The sequence below is a fragment of the Camelus bactrianus genome, chromosome 12 (genome assembly GCF_048773025.1).
Source record: "Camelus bactrianus isolate YW-2024 breed Bactrian camel chromosome 12, ASM4877302v1, whole genome shotgun sequence".
Taxonomy (NCBI): Eukaryota; Metazoa; Chordata; class Mammalia; order Artiodactyla; family Camelidae; genus Camelus; species Camelus bactrianus.
Genome location: NC_133550.1, coordinates 26,657,790 through 26,672,767, shown reverse-complemented (window position 1 = coordinate 26,672,767; position 14,978 = coordinate 26,657,790). Strand labels below are relative to the sequence as shown.

The 14,978-nt window shown below is 38.7% G+C and overlaps 1 protein-coding gene and 1 long non-coding RNA gene across 3 annotated transcripts in view; one reads left to right on the top strand and one right to left on the bottom strand.

The window, feature by feature from the left end:
* LOC141579403 (uncharacterized) overlaps nucleotides 1-14,978 on the top strand; it is a 273,585-nt gene that overhangs the window by 35,671 nt on the left and 222,936 nt on the right. The gene's annotated exons all lie outside the window — the stretch shown is intronic.
* LOC123612969 (high mobility group protein HMGI-C) overlaps nucleotides 1-14,978 on the bottom strand; it is a 131,778-nt gene that overhangs the window by 108,972 nt on the left and 7,828 nt on the right. For both annotated transcript variants that reach the window (XM_074375085.1, XM_074375086.1), the window contains exon 3: nucleotides 8,409-8,459. In XM_074375085.1, coding sequence (XP_074231186.1) covers nucleotides 8,409-8,459 — 51 coding nt within the window. The remainder of the gene's footprint in view (nucleotides 1-8,408; nucleotides 8,460-14,978) is intronic.

The window sequence follows — 14,978 nt, the reverse complement described above, 5'->3', positions numbered from 1 at the left end:
TGAAGAACTGTCATCCACCAACCTGAGTCTAATATGAGAGCAGACAGTGCAATTCTTCCGGCTTTGATCCAGGGGCAAAGGCCTGCTAAACCAAGCTTGATCTGCAGTCACTCATCAATACTAAGGAAACAGAAAAAGGAGACTTTGCTTCCTATAGCATCTTGAAAAAGATGTCTTCCTTCTAAAATCACATGTATATAACAATGAATAAACAAGGAATAAAAACCAAATTTTAGTGTCATGGCTGCACTGAATGACTCCGAGGATGGGGTCCGGGGGTAGCCTGGATGTATCCAATCGACAGATAATCTGAAAACCTTATGTCTGCCTTTACTCCCAGCCTCCTTCCAACCAAGCCTTTTACCAGAGTTGACCCCCTGTTCCTGGCCCTGCCCCCCATCTGGTGGAGGCTCTAATGAGCAGTGAAATGGCCAAAGGGCAGGCAGCAGCGGGGAGCGGGGAAAGCAAAGCAGAGAAGGGGCCAGGAGGCTGGATCCTCCACAAACCCAACAATCAGGCCCTGGAAAACACAGCTGGTTGTAGCCCTCCAGGTTTTTGTGTTTTATAGCTCCAAATGCTCGACAGCCGCTGGTCATGGATAGAATGTTCCCGCTGGGTACTTCAGCGGGAGAAAACGGGTGGGTAAACTGAGTGACCTGCCTAAAGGTACACAGCTGATCCAAACAGAGTCTTTATCTCAGTCCAGAGAGGAAGCACGGCAGGCTTGATTTAACCCTGTCGGATTGAAATTTTGCCAAAAATAGTGAAATATTTGTCAACTATGGAAGAGTAGACTCAAGAATTCCTTGGTTGAAAAAAATCTTAAAATAAAAACAGATTCCACTCTTAAAAACAGAACCAAAATGTTCTCCTGAAATATGTGGTAATAGTTTTAACTATCTTACCTAGTAAAAAAAAAATATGGCATATTAGTTTTATTTATATATGATATATGGGTTTCCAATGTTTTAGAAATATTTACTGCCATCCATAAATACTCAGATCTGGGAAAGCATAGGTAAATACGTGTATGGTAGTATGGATAAAGTCTTAAATACACTTACTGTCATATAAAATGGTTACTAAATTTCATAGTACCTGTCATGTAATTACAGTGAAATTGAGGTAACTATCTTAGCCAGAATTTTTCTGAACTGATTGCTTTTGTTGAGAAACAGGACATTTATCTGAACTGCCTCCTGTTTACTAATCTGCCACTCAACCACTAGTGGGAGAAAAACATATTCTTCCTTGATTATAGTTTAATGAGGACACAAGGCTACTGTGGTACTGTGGGAGTGTCACTGGTGCAGGGGACCCCAAGGTTGATGTCTGTATAATCCTGAACGGTCAGGATCTGGTTGAAGCAGGTCATGCCAAACTGAAATGAATGACCAAGTTGAGCTGGTTATCAATCTCTTTGTTAAGGATATCATTAACTGAATAATTAAGAACAGCATCTATATTGAAACAAACAAAAAAGAGAGTGACTCAAAATACTAAGGATCAAATCCAATTCTTGTCTTCTGAGTATGATTCATTTATTAGTGTTTTCATATTTAATCTTGCAATTTTAAATAATCATTTTAGTGAATTTTGCAGTAAGCTCTTTAAAAAAAATTAACTTAAGTCACTTCTCCCCACAAATTTCTATGAGGGTTTGCAAAAAACTCCATTTTTATCACAAAATATTGCAAAGAAGATAGTTTCAGAAAATAGAGCTTGCCAATTTTGAACACATTGTTAGCATCAGAAAAACTGTATTTAAATTACTAAGCATATGTCCAAAACTCATGTGCTTTAGAGGAAGCATCTCCCGGTTTTTAATGCATGCTGTTATTACAAGTTTCCAAGGGAAAATGGTTCTGTCTTCACACACTCCATTAGTAGACAGTTTTTGATGTTCTATCAAAGTCATTTCTTTCCCTCTGACTCCAGTAAAAAGTTACAATTATCTGCAATATGCATTATTGGATATTCCTTTCTAAACATCGAAGAAATAGTTTCAGTTTAAACAAAGCAAGTGTTAAATTACAAATGGCTAAAAGTTTTTTTTTTTAAAGTAACAAACATCTGGAGAGGAAAACTAATGGAAATGAAAACCTAATGTTTTAACTTCAACATTAGATTTCCAGGTTCCTCAATGCATCGATGCTTGGGATCTTTAGAAGGAATCCAAAGAGTTTCAATTAGTCTAGTTGTAGTAAGTTTCATTCTGATTTAGTTGCTCCTAATTGATCTTTAAATCATCACTTAAGTTTCTAGATTTCTACAAACTTAGAAAAACAAAGAGCTCTTGTTGCCTATCTAAATTTCTCACAAGTCTGATTGACAAATGAAATGACATCACTTTCCTGTGTGTCACAAGCTCTTTAATAAAAGAAAGACAACTGTCCCCCAAAAGAGATGGAATGGAAATGCATTGTTTTAAATCGACGCACTGCACACACCCCATTACCAAATAAAGAGAATCAAGCAACCCAAGAAAACAGCTGGGGTTTGTTAGTAACTTTCTAGTGACCAATTGAAGTTAAGCTTCAGCATCTGGTCCTTGGGTCAATTTCTAGGTCAATCTCAGTATCTCCAGAATGATTTTTTTTTTCTCTTTAAAAACCATTAATTCATATTGGAGAGTATTTCCCTTCTGTTGTTAATTTCCTTTCTCATAAAGATATTCTGAAAACAAAACACCTTAAAAACATCCCTGGTTCCCACTGACTTACTCTTTATTATTTCGTCCTTGCGTCTTTTCCTCCAGAAGCACTAGCTGCTTCACTAAGCAACATCTGGATGGAGCATTTCACATGCAAGGTTGACATCTTTATGATTTCATTGTATTCTTGAGCCTCAGCTCCACTCTCTAAAACTTTTCCCATATATTTTCCATCACTAAGTCAGTTACATGATCAGCTCCTTTCTAAGGCAAAAATCAAGAAATGCAAATCAATAGAAAACACCTAGAGTCAGTTGCCAGAAGGGCTCACTAAAGGAATTCTATAGAGGTTCAGAGAACTCAGAACATCTCTGCATGTGCCCACTGAGGGAAACAGCAGAAATGCTACTTTTTACACTGATGAACAGCACATGACATCAGATCTCTGCAATTATATGAAAGGCTTATAAGCTGCAGTCTAAATTTTTTCCTTAATTGCAAATGGATTTAAAATATACTTTTGTATTATTTATAAGCAATTCTTAAACCTGATGATATTCAGTATAGATATACTGAAGACACAATGATACCACCAAGGGTACCTGGTGAGTTTGATGCGTAACTGTCACCTCACTCCATGTATAACCACAGGTAGCTAGAAGTCATTAGGGTTTAGGCTGTTGGTGATATCTACATAAAAATATATAGTGGAATTAATAATAGCATCCAACATTTACTGAGCATTTACTATGTGCCAGGCCTTTTATTAAGCCCTGTGCATCATTACCTTATTTATGACTCATATAACTCTATGAGAAATGTACCACTCTGCCCACCTTTTTAAAGATGAGGAAACTGGAACTTTAAAACTGAAAACAGAGCTATCACATGACCCAGCAATTCCACTCCTGAGTATTTATTCAAAAAAACACAAAAACACTAATTTAGAAAGATACACACACCCAATGCTCATAGCAACATTTTTTTTACAATAGCCAAGATATGGAAGCATATCTCTAAGTGTACATCAACAGAAAAATAGAGAAAGAAGATGCAGTTTACATATACACAATGGAATATTACTCAGCCATAAAAAGAATGAAATTTTGGAGGATATTATGCTAAGTGAAATACAGAAAGACAAATATTGTGCTATATCACTTACATGTGGAATCTAAAAAATAAAACAAGTGAATATAACAAAAAAGAAGCAGACTCACAGACAGAGAGAAGACAGTGGTTACCAGTGGGGAGAGGGAAGGGGGGAGGGGAACGAGAGGGGTAGGGGACTAAGAGGTACTAACTACTACATATAAAATAGATAAACTACAAGGATGTATTGTACAGCATAGGGAATACAGTCAATATTTTACAATAACTATAAACAGAATATATATAACCTTTAAAAACTGTGAATCACTATGTCATACACTTGTAAGTTATGTAATATTGTACATCAACTGTACTGCAACAAAAAGAATTTAAAAAATAAAACATTTTAAAAAGGTCATATAACTTGCTCAAGAGTCCAGTTAGTAAAGGGATAGACCAGAATTTGAACCCAAGCCCCCGCAAATCCAGATCCTGGACCCCCAACTCCAAGACCAGCAGAAAAGTCAGGTCCCACTTCTCCCTCCTTCTTTACCTCTCACCTCCTCCACAACAAAAGATGTGAAAGTCCAAAGTGGCTCATCAAAATAATAGATCTGAAGTCTAGTTCAGGCTTGGTAGGGGTGTAGGGTGCAAAGACAACGGGGAATAAAGTAAACAGTAGAAGTGCTCTTAACCAAAATCTAGTTAATGTCCTCACTGCATTAGTCAGCACTCTGTCCCCTGCAGAAGCAAGACTGGCGCAAACTTCTCTCCCACATCTACGTGCTTTTGCTCAATCAGCTTTGGAGTAACCTACCAACCACCAATTCCAGTTACAGCAGATGAGAGGGTTATACTGTAGGTATCTTCTTTCAGGCCTCTTATATGACAACATAAAATGTACAAGACTTCTTTTTAAAAGCCAAAGAGCTTTAAAACAAAACAACCCAGAAGAATAAAAAGGGAGCAATCTGGCTTTTAGGCCCTGTACCTAGTAAATCCTGTCAGTTCAAAAATACATCTCCAATACAAGGAAATCAGTGAGTGACATTGTTGGAAAGAACTGAACTCACTATAAAGTACAAGGCTCATTTCCTATGGAAAATGCAATAATTTATTTCTTTAGTACAAGCTTTCCAGTAAAGAATGCCATTGAACTGAATGCCTTGCTGGGACTGGCTGCACCCTCTACCCAACAGCATATACACAAGTGAAGAGGAAACACGCTGTCTAGAAAAAAAAATACACAATTTCCTTTTATTTCCTTTCCTAAGTAGAACAACTCTTCTTTGGGGAACAAATCGGGGTCTTGTAACAATTCACTACACAATATTTTCCATTCTCACAGCCAGTAAAAATTAAAAACCACAAGGGTCAATGAGGATGGCCCAGTTATTCCCAGAAAGGCAAGGGTTTGTGTGGTGGGTGCCTCACTCAGGCTTCTCATCCAGCATGAATATCAGATGCCTGGAATCCAGATCCATTGAGAAAAAAGGATCCATTGAGAAAAAATATATAGAGAGATCCTTTAATTATTACATATTTTATTCCAGCTGGGCTGAAACATCAGCCATGTGAGGATGAGTGGTGGGAAATAAAGACATAAAGAGCGGTGGGTGCAAACTGTGGGGACCTCCAAGAGCTAGGAAAGGGTGTAACCAATTCAGCAGCCGGCTGTGGGACCAAAAGGAGTTGCTAAGAAGAGCACTGATGTGACTATACCCTATGGTTTAACTTGCAAACAGGATAGAACAGCCAAGGGCAGAAAAGGTGAAAGGTGGGAAGACCAGTTAACCGGCAAGATCTGGAACTTCAGAGTGCATAAAGGAGATGTGGTCCACATAGACAAAGGAATATTACTCAGCCAGGGGGAAGGAAAAAGTCCTGCCATCTGCATGGCTGGACTTGGAGGGTATTATGCTAAATGAAATAAGTCAGACAGAGAAAGACAAATACTGTCATGATACCACTTAGATGTGGAATCAAAAAATGCTAAACTTACAGAAACAGACATAGACGGTGGTTGCCAGGGGCTAAAGGGGTAGGCGGGTGGGGGAAATGAGAAAATGTTGGTCAAATGGTGCAACCTTTCAGTAATAAGTTTTGGGGATCTAGCATGGTGATTAGAGTTAACAATACTGTATTACATACTTGAAAGTTGCTAAGACAGTGTATCTTAGATGTTCTTACCACAAAAAAGGAAATGGTAATTATGTGAGATAATAGAGGTGTTAACTAATGCTCCCGTGGAAATCATTTTGCAGTAGATAAGTATCAGATCAACACACTGTATTCCTTAAACTTACACAATGTTATATGTCAATTATATCTCAATAAAGCTGGGGGCCGGGGAGGATGGGAAAGCCACACTTGGTGGAAGCTGTCATGCTGGTTAACTTTTGTTGTATTTACTTACAATTTACTTCATTTCATTTTAGCAACATTAGTCTCATGACTTCAAAGAACTTATCTGTTTTTTATTATGCTGCCTATAAGAAAGTTTATTCAGGTTTTCTTACTGATGAGTTCAGTGTGATAAGATGTCCTTTCAAAGTTCTTTTGCTTAGAAGATGGCAGACGTATACTTGAGATGTATGCCAATGCCGACTTAGTCAGCAGAGCGCTCACTAGGGTGCAATGGAAGCAGCACCTCTGACCTCTGAGACTAACTCAAAAACAGCCTTGCTTGCAGCTTTCTCCTCATTTGCCAGAACACTTTCTCTGGGAGCCCTGAGTGCATGTTAGAAGGTTACCCACCCTGAGACCACCAAGCTGGAAAGGCTATGTGTAGGGGTGCTCCAGGGGGCACCCCCAGATGCAGCCAGACTTCAAGCCAATTCTTCAAAAACACTAAGACACCTCCAGATTCTACCCAAACACAAGAGTTACCCCCAGCTGCGTGAGTTCTCCCAGCGGAGGCCCCAGACACCCTGAAGCAGAAACAAGCCTTTCTGTTGGGCCCCATTTATATTCCTGACCCAAAGAATCTATGAGCTTTTTTTTTTTTTTACATTATTAAGTTTTGGGGTGGTTGATGAAGCAGTAACAGGTAACTAGAACCATATGTCCAACAAGAGAGGTAATAAACCGACTGGTTATGGAGCCTACACCTGGAATATGATATTTAGTTCTAGGTGGCATTGTTTCAAAGGACTGAAAAAGAAGCATGCCTCAGAGGAGAAAAGGAAAAACTGTTCCTTTATGGGAGAAAGTTGAAAGATCAGACATGGACAAACCACGAAAGAGAACAAAGGGTATATGTTAACTGTTTTCAAATATCTGAAGAGCTATCACAAGTAAAATAACAATTACTCTGGATATCCCCAGGAGGGAGGCTTAGGGACAGTGAGTGGAAGCTACACAGATTCAGATGGAAGAATTTTCTAATGTTCAGAGCTTTCCGGGAAAAGAAGAGGCAGCCTTAAGAGGTGGTGAGTTTCCTAACATTAAAGGTAATCAAGCAGAGTCTAGATGATCACCGCCTGGTGGGCTGGCTTGGGGAAAACTCATTTGTTGACCAGAGGTTGAATGAAATGCTCTTACTTTAAGGCTACACTGTAACAGTGAGATGTTTTTAATCTAAAGATCATCCCCATTTCCTTGTGCTAAAAAACCTAATCCCAACACATGTTCAGCAGAGGGAAAAAAAATACAAGATGAATAAGTCGAATGAAAGGCAATCCCAAAGTTTAAATAGAAAAGGATGCAGAATTTGAGCGGGGAGAGGAATGGCCAACTAACAGGAAAGGGTAATCCAGCAGAGAAGCAAAGGAACTGGAGAAAAAGGTGAAGCAGGAAGAACGAACCACGGAAGGGAGAAAAGGAAAGCCAAGATCGACCACAGATGATCCCAGGTGGAGAGGACGCCTTCATCTTTCTCGAGAAATGGTTTTATTCATTTTTAAGACTTTTTTCCTCTGTCAGTGGGAAAGACAGACCAGAAGAATATGGTAATAGAGCAGCATGAAGAACAAGGTTCAAAAGTAAAAACTGGCAGAGTTCTTCAGTGATCAGTGAATTCCTGGTCTCAAAAAGATACAGGACCTGTGTGCCCATGGGGTCCAGTGCACTCGCATGGAAGCTGCTGTCGATAACGTCATATGTAAGAGTGACTACCGAGAAGGAAAAACTGGAAAGTAAAACCTGGTTTCCTAACAAAGCCAATGTGAAAAAGGAAAACACAAAACACCTCAAAAAAGGAGACGTGTCCAAAGCAGAGCCCCATCCAGGAAACAACAACAAAAAGAAACGAAAAGTAAGAGTTAAAAAGTTACCTCATCCACATTTCATCTGAATTTTATCACCATTTGTAATCACCTTCCAAGGTTTCATAATACCCTTTAACCTCAGTTACTCAGCCCACGGAACAAATCATCTCATTGTTACCCCATTTGAAGGAAGAGTGGAGACTCTTTTCATGTTGATAAGAGACAGAAAAGGGAGTCACTCCCAGGAAGGAGAAGTGTTTTGAGCAAACTCCTGGAGCCTGAGCGTAAGGAGCAGTGATATGTCGCTCACCTTAACCCTTTCACAGATTCATCAAACCAGGAGTTAGAAATCCACCGTATCGATAAAATAAAAGTAACTTTCCTTTAAAACAGAAATGCTTCATTACAAAAAAAAAAAAAAAAAAAAGAACAGAAACTTTTATCTTATTACTCACCCATTTCCTAGGTCTGCCTCTTGGCCGTTTTTCTCCAGTGGCTTCTGCTTTCTGCAAAATGAAAACGGAAGTCATATCATTTCCTACCTGACATTATTTAAGTGCGGCACCAAGGGACAGATTTCAAGTAAGAATGTTCCGGTTTGCAGATGAGGTATTGAGACTGCTGTAATAATTTCTTTCTCCTTGAAGATTCATCTTCTCCATAAAGAGGTATCTATGCAACCCTCCCCCTAAAAGACTCCCCTGGAGTGATCTCTGAAATGCATGAAAATGCTTTTAAAAAGCCATTTTGCACTTATTTCTATCTGTAATAAAAAAAATTATTCCCACATATCCATTATTACAAAAAGTAGCCTTTTAGAAAATTCTTAAATGATGGTTTTTCTTTCCATGTCGCAACTAAAGTTACAAAAATTAGCATTGATACATTACTGTACAATTTACAAAGCATTTCCACCTACATTGCTAGCCAAAAGCAAATCTAAATGTGAATAAAAATACATAAGCTTCTAACTCAAAAAAGCAAACATTTGCACACTTCTACAGAGTTAATTTCCTATTCCTTGCCCCAAACAATCACCTGTCAATCAGTTTGCCCAAAGCAGAGACGGGAAAAGAAGCAGGCAGAAATATCAATGTTTGCCCTTGAGATGGAAACTAGGGAGTCTAAAAGGAATAATTAGTAAAATTGTATATTATTAACAATTCCAGACTCAACACACACCTGACATGAATGTACTTCTCACTACCTTGAGAGTTTGTTTCTTTGCTTTACTTCACAGGAGATTTTTCTGGTGACATAGTTGTTTTTCTCTCTTTTGAGTCAAAATTTAACATAATAATTTCCCTAGGTTTATCACCCCTATTCCTGTCCCCAAATACACTCCCCCCCCCACATACACTACCTATAAAAATACATGTTGATGATTTTCAGGATAAAGAAAACTTAGTACACACTCTTCTGTGTATGGGAATCATCTCAAGGCTATATGAACACAAAAATATAGGTAACCTGAACCAGGATGAGTTGTTTTGCATTTTATTTTTGTTACCTGGGTTAGCAGCCAGTAAGTACTTGGTACAATGATACTAAAATTACCTGTTATAACTGTCTACACTACCAGATCACTCTCCCTTCTCTCTTCAATCTGCCTGGTAAAAATAGATGGAGATAGATGATGATAGATAGATAGATAGACAGACAGACAGACAAAATAAACTTCAAGATTTCTCAACAAATATCTTCTTGAGCTGGCATTACTATCTAACAAGTTCCAGGAATTAACCCAAATTTTGTATGATTACATTAGCTCACATTTATTGAGCATTTAAAATCTAGGCACTGGGCTAAGTCATGCACATGTGTTATTTCAATCTTTACAACAGTCTTATAAGGTAAGTATTATTATTTCTCTTATTTGGCAAATGAGCAACTTAGTCTTGGATAGGTGAGGTGAATAACTCAGGTCACACACAGAGCTGGTAAACGGCAGACCTGGGCTTTGAACCCAGTTCTGTTGGACTCTAAAGACTGGCCTCTCACCCTCCTAACAATGCTACCCTCTCTTAATATACACGCATTTAACGACTATTAAGGAGGTATTTAGTTAACTAGAATGGTCACTGGTTCAGCGTCTTCTAAGCATCAGATTTGGGCACTCCGAACCATCGTTTACTACTTTGAATAGCTCCACAAAGGAATCATTTATTGTCAGGGGTCAGTGGCCTTGTCGTACCTTCAGTTGTAAAGGCATGGATTAAATTATGTGAAAGCCAGGAATGCCCAGTGAATCACACACACCCTCTTTCTGGGTGCTATCTTAGGGAAAGAAGGAGGTACCTAAAGAGAAACACAGCCTCCACTTTGGAAAGTTTCAATCCAAGCCTCTGTTCTGCCATTTTAGCTTTATGACTTGGGGCAGGTCCCTGAAAACCTTAACTTGGTTTCAGGTGTGAAATGGAGATAGTGGCTCCTCTGGTAAGGAGCGAAGTGCCTGCCATAAACTCAGTGAATGTTCTTTCCCTCCTAACGAGATGGAACTCTTCAAGGGAAAGTTTTCCTTCGAGTCAGTCCAAACTTATAGAAGGTTCAGTCAATGCAAATATTCTATGACACCCAACTGTCGCCTTGCGAATGAGACTTTTAAGAAAACTCTGGCTAGTACATCGTGAATTACATAAGCACCAAATTCCCTAATACAGAAGCAGTGTCCGATTTAATCTTTGGGAGCAACTGTAAGCTGGAGCAGTTCACTCAGTAGTAAATTACACAAACACGGAAGATAGAAATCCTTTTTAATGGGGATGGGGATGTTAGGTGAGGTTGAGGGCAGGAGGCTACTGATCTGAGAGGCTAACAGCACTACACACCAGGCTTTTTGTACAGTGGTTATGTTCCGGGGGCCATGATGTGATCTGGGTGTATTTAAAGTCTGTTGAAGAGAGGGCTGTTTTCTAGAGCTGCATTTCAAAGTTAGAGAAAGCAAATCTCTCAAAGAGAGAGAAAGCCTTGCAAACGAAAGGACTTGACAATGAGCATCCCATTTACAAAAAGTCTATTCAAAAATAAAATTCACACCATTAACGAAAGGGCAAAATATCACCATTATCACTTGGACTTGTTAAAAGCAAACCTGCTCCTTGGTCTGGGGGCCAGTATACTTGTAAACTGAAACCCTCTTCTGAGAGGACCTCTAGAAGAAACACACTAGCTGTGCTGTGTGGCGTCCATCTGGGAGGTTTTCATTGTTCCTTAAAACCCACATTATTTAATCATTCTGATCAAACTTCACAAAGGCTGCAAAACCAGTTAGGATTTTAGTTTGTAAACCAGCATGGATCCAGGAATTTTACACACTGGAAAACACTGTGTTTAACCCCCCCCCCCCCCCGCCCCGTGTTTAAATGCTCTTCAGGATATTATTTTCCAATAGAAAACAAGCAAAACATTTTGGGAGCTTGTTTTGTTTTTAATATGTCAACATATGCAATATTCTGTAAGTGTCTATTTGGGTTTTCCTTCGCCAGAGTGGAATTTGGTTCCATACTACAAACCCATGTATGACTGAGACAATAACTTATTCTAAGTACTTACTGCTTATCTCAAGGTTGGGAGTGGGGGGGTGGGTTCAGAAAGAGGGTGAGAATTCTGCCATTTGTAGGAACTGAAATTTCAGACTATGACCAGCACTATTCTACTAATGTTTGCAACCATCATATGTTAAAAGTGTTATTTCTTCCTGGCTGGTCTTCATTCATTATTTTTGCCTTTGTAAAAAAGCTTAGATTCAGAACTGTATGTTTAATTTTAGAAGATGTTTTCGAAGCAAGCTCACGAGGGTTGGGAAGAATGTTAAGTGAGAAATGTAATTATTTCTTTCTCTAGGAAGTTCTGGTGCTCCAGGCTCTTAAATGTATTCTGCATTTAAAAAAATTAAGAATGAAAGTTCATCTAGCAAATATAACCCTTGAACTTGGAAACAGTGCTTAGCACTAGAGTCTGGTGCATAAGATGTGTTCACTATGTATTTACTGCATGAAGGAAGGAAAGAAAGAAACACTGGTGTTTATATCACATGCATGTCTTATTTCCCTCTCGCCATCAGAATTCTGTAGCTTGGTAGGGCTTTGGAAACCACTTCATCCAGCCCCCTTCATTTAACAAATAAAAAAAACTTCTGGATGTGCTATGATCTCCAAAGGCATAGCCTTCTGGTTTATTTGGGGGCCAGGAGTCTGTAGGTATGGGTTGCAGCAGGCACACATTTCCAGTCTCTTTATAAGTTTGTAGGGAACTGCTCTCCAAAGATTTCTAAAAACCAAACTTTCAACTGCATTTCTGGTTACTGGAGATAACATAATCTACCTTGTGGCAAATATTTTGCAAGGTATTTGACAGCACATAGTAGTGGAAACATCAAAAGCTTTAGAGTTAGATTTGAACTCAAACCCAGGTTCTCCCATTTACTAGAGTTGAACATTAGGCAGTTGACATCTCTGAATCATAGTTTTCTCATTTGTGAAATGAAGACCTTCATGCCGACATCAGGGGATTAAAGGAGCTAATGTACAGGTAAGGTGCCTGACAAAAGCGACAGCATTTAGTAGGCAGTCAACTGTAATTACTTAACTCCCTCCATATTTTTAAATGTTAGCCTTAAAAAGAGTACCTCCCAATTCTGAAAGCTTCCAATCAAAGTAACGAGTGATTTTCTGAGCATTATCTTACTTAAGTAGGGCAGCTACCACTTCTTCTGTTTAAGTGGGCACGTAAGCCATCTGCCCACATTCCTAAGTGGTAGAACTGAGACCCCCATCTGATTTTAAGGCATTAAAGAGTCTATTCTCCTGGGATATAGTCCCATATAAAATAAAGTATCCATGGCAGAATTTTTAAAAAACTGTCTGGGGGGAAATTAAGTGACTAGATAAAAGTGAAATCTTTCTAAGTTTCCTATAAAGGCATAGATAAGAGCTGAGATTGGGAACCAAGAACCATTATCCAATTCTGACTTCTGGGTCAGATTTATTTTAGATAGCTATTAATTTTTTGCTATTCTAAATGCTCACATCATATTTTCTATATACTGTGATAATGCATCAAAGCCAGAACTCCCTTACTCCAAACCAATCAGTGCATCTGCACACACACGCAAGAGCGCCAGGAAAACGTCTGGGTTTAGGATTACCTTGCTTTGTTTTCCTGTATCTTTATACACGTATTTTTAAGACAAAGACCCGCAGACCTAAGAGCTGATGGAGCCATCTGAAGAAGTATAGAAAGTCACATTTTCTATCTTTCAGTTGTTCTTCCAAAAATATAAACAATGAAAATCACTGTGCACTGGCGTTAAAATCAACTGGACTTATCAATCACATTCAATTATTAAGGAATTCTCACCCTTACCTTTTTCCTAACCGAGTTTGTGAGTTTAAAAATTGTAAGTGCAGCCATTTTTAGTCTTTAAAAGATGTTACAAGTTTGCCATCACCTTACATTTTTCCAAAGGGAAATAGAAGTAAATTCTATCATCCTTTGTATTTAATGGTCATTCTACCCAAGGAAGTCCTTGTTGTCAACTCCCATGTTATTATTTACACACGCCTGTCTTCACCTATACAAACACCAAATTCAAGACAAGGCCAAAATGACAGGAAATGCTATTTTGAAAGTTTAAGAGCCTCCTCTTTCAACCTTCTCTCTACCTCTTTTGTAATCAGAAAAATCTATACCAATGATATGAGAGTTCATAGGGGTTACCTTCTGAGTAAACTGCTTCCTACATTCTCCTGGAGGGAAAAATGGCTGTGACTACTCCTTGCTAAATCAATTAGAAGATGCCATTCAGCATTATTCAGTGGATTAAAGCAATAGAGAATAAAGCAGCAGTCTAAAACATAATCAGTTCTCCAACTTTTTCCCCTGGTTGGCAGAACAAAAATCCAGAGCTAAAAATTTCAGAATTTAGGATAGTCAAATTCATTGTTCATCTCTGTGCCAAGCTATACGGTTCCAAAATGACCTCTGGAAACAGCAGGGAGTCAACTAACAAGATAAGATAGTTCTCAATGATTTAACTGACATAAAATGCTCTTCAGCACCCATCTATCCACAATAAAAAAGAACTGAAATGCAACAGAATACCAACCTGGTATGTTCTTTTAGCAAAATGATCTGTTAAGACTTTGAGATGAAATGAGCCAGATTTGTAGGTCAGTTGAAGTCATGAGAGGCTTTTGATGAAAAAGTCCAGAAGAATAACTACCAGAGAATGAGATCTCTGGGTCCCTTGAAGTAAAGCGGCTTCATAAAATAATCCAAATATATTTGAATCTCCCAAATTTGGATTGTAATCTATGATGACTCAAAGGCACTGTGAGATAGAATTTATTGATGCACAAAGGCTCAGTCCTCTACAGCAAAGTGAAGTGAAAAAAATGCACCGTTTAGGTGAGACAGCCTAAGAGACCGAGACGATGGAGACAACTGGGCTTTCCTTCATTCCACCTGACTGGATTCATCTGTACACTCAGATAGAACCCTGAGTCCCAGTGGAAATTACTTGTCCATTAAAACCCAGAGGATACGAGTGACATAGAAGCCATAGGCTGGAGTTATGTGTCAACATCTAACACCACCTTTTCCTGATTTACCTATGATGATGCCTTTGGTTACTCTCCTCAACTGGACCCACTGCTTCCTATAAAAAATCCCGTCCTCACTCAGCATCTATGCTCTAACATTTATCTGCAATGATGATGAAAACCCACATTCTCTCATCCTAAAATATCTGTGTTTGGTGCCAGTAATGATTTGCGAAAAATCAACCACCTTTCTAGGAACATGATTAGAGGAGCACAAATCTGCCTTTGTAGTATGCAATTCATATCAAACCTTTTTTGTACAGGCAAATGGAAGATAGGAGTTAAATGTTTGCCTGAACACATTATTTGAAGTATACCTACTTTACCTAGATGATATATTTATTTTGTACTTTGCTCTCTAGTTCTCTTCATTAAAGTCAAAAGGTAGTTCAAGCAAATCTATGATACTATGAAGTAGGGTTA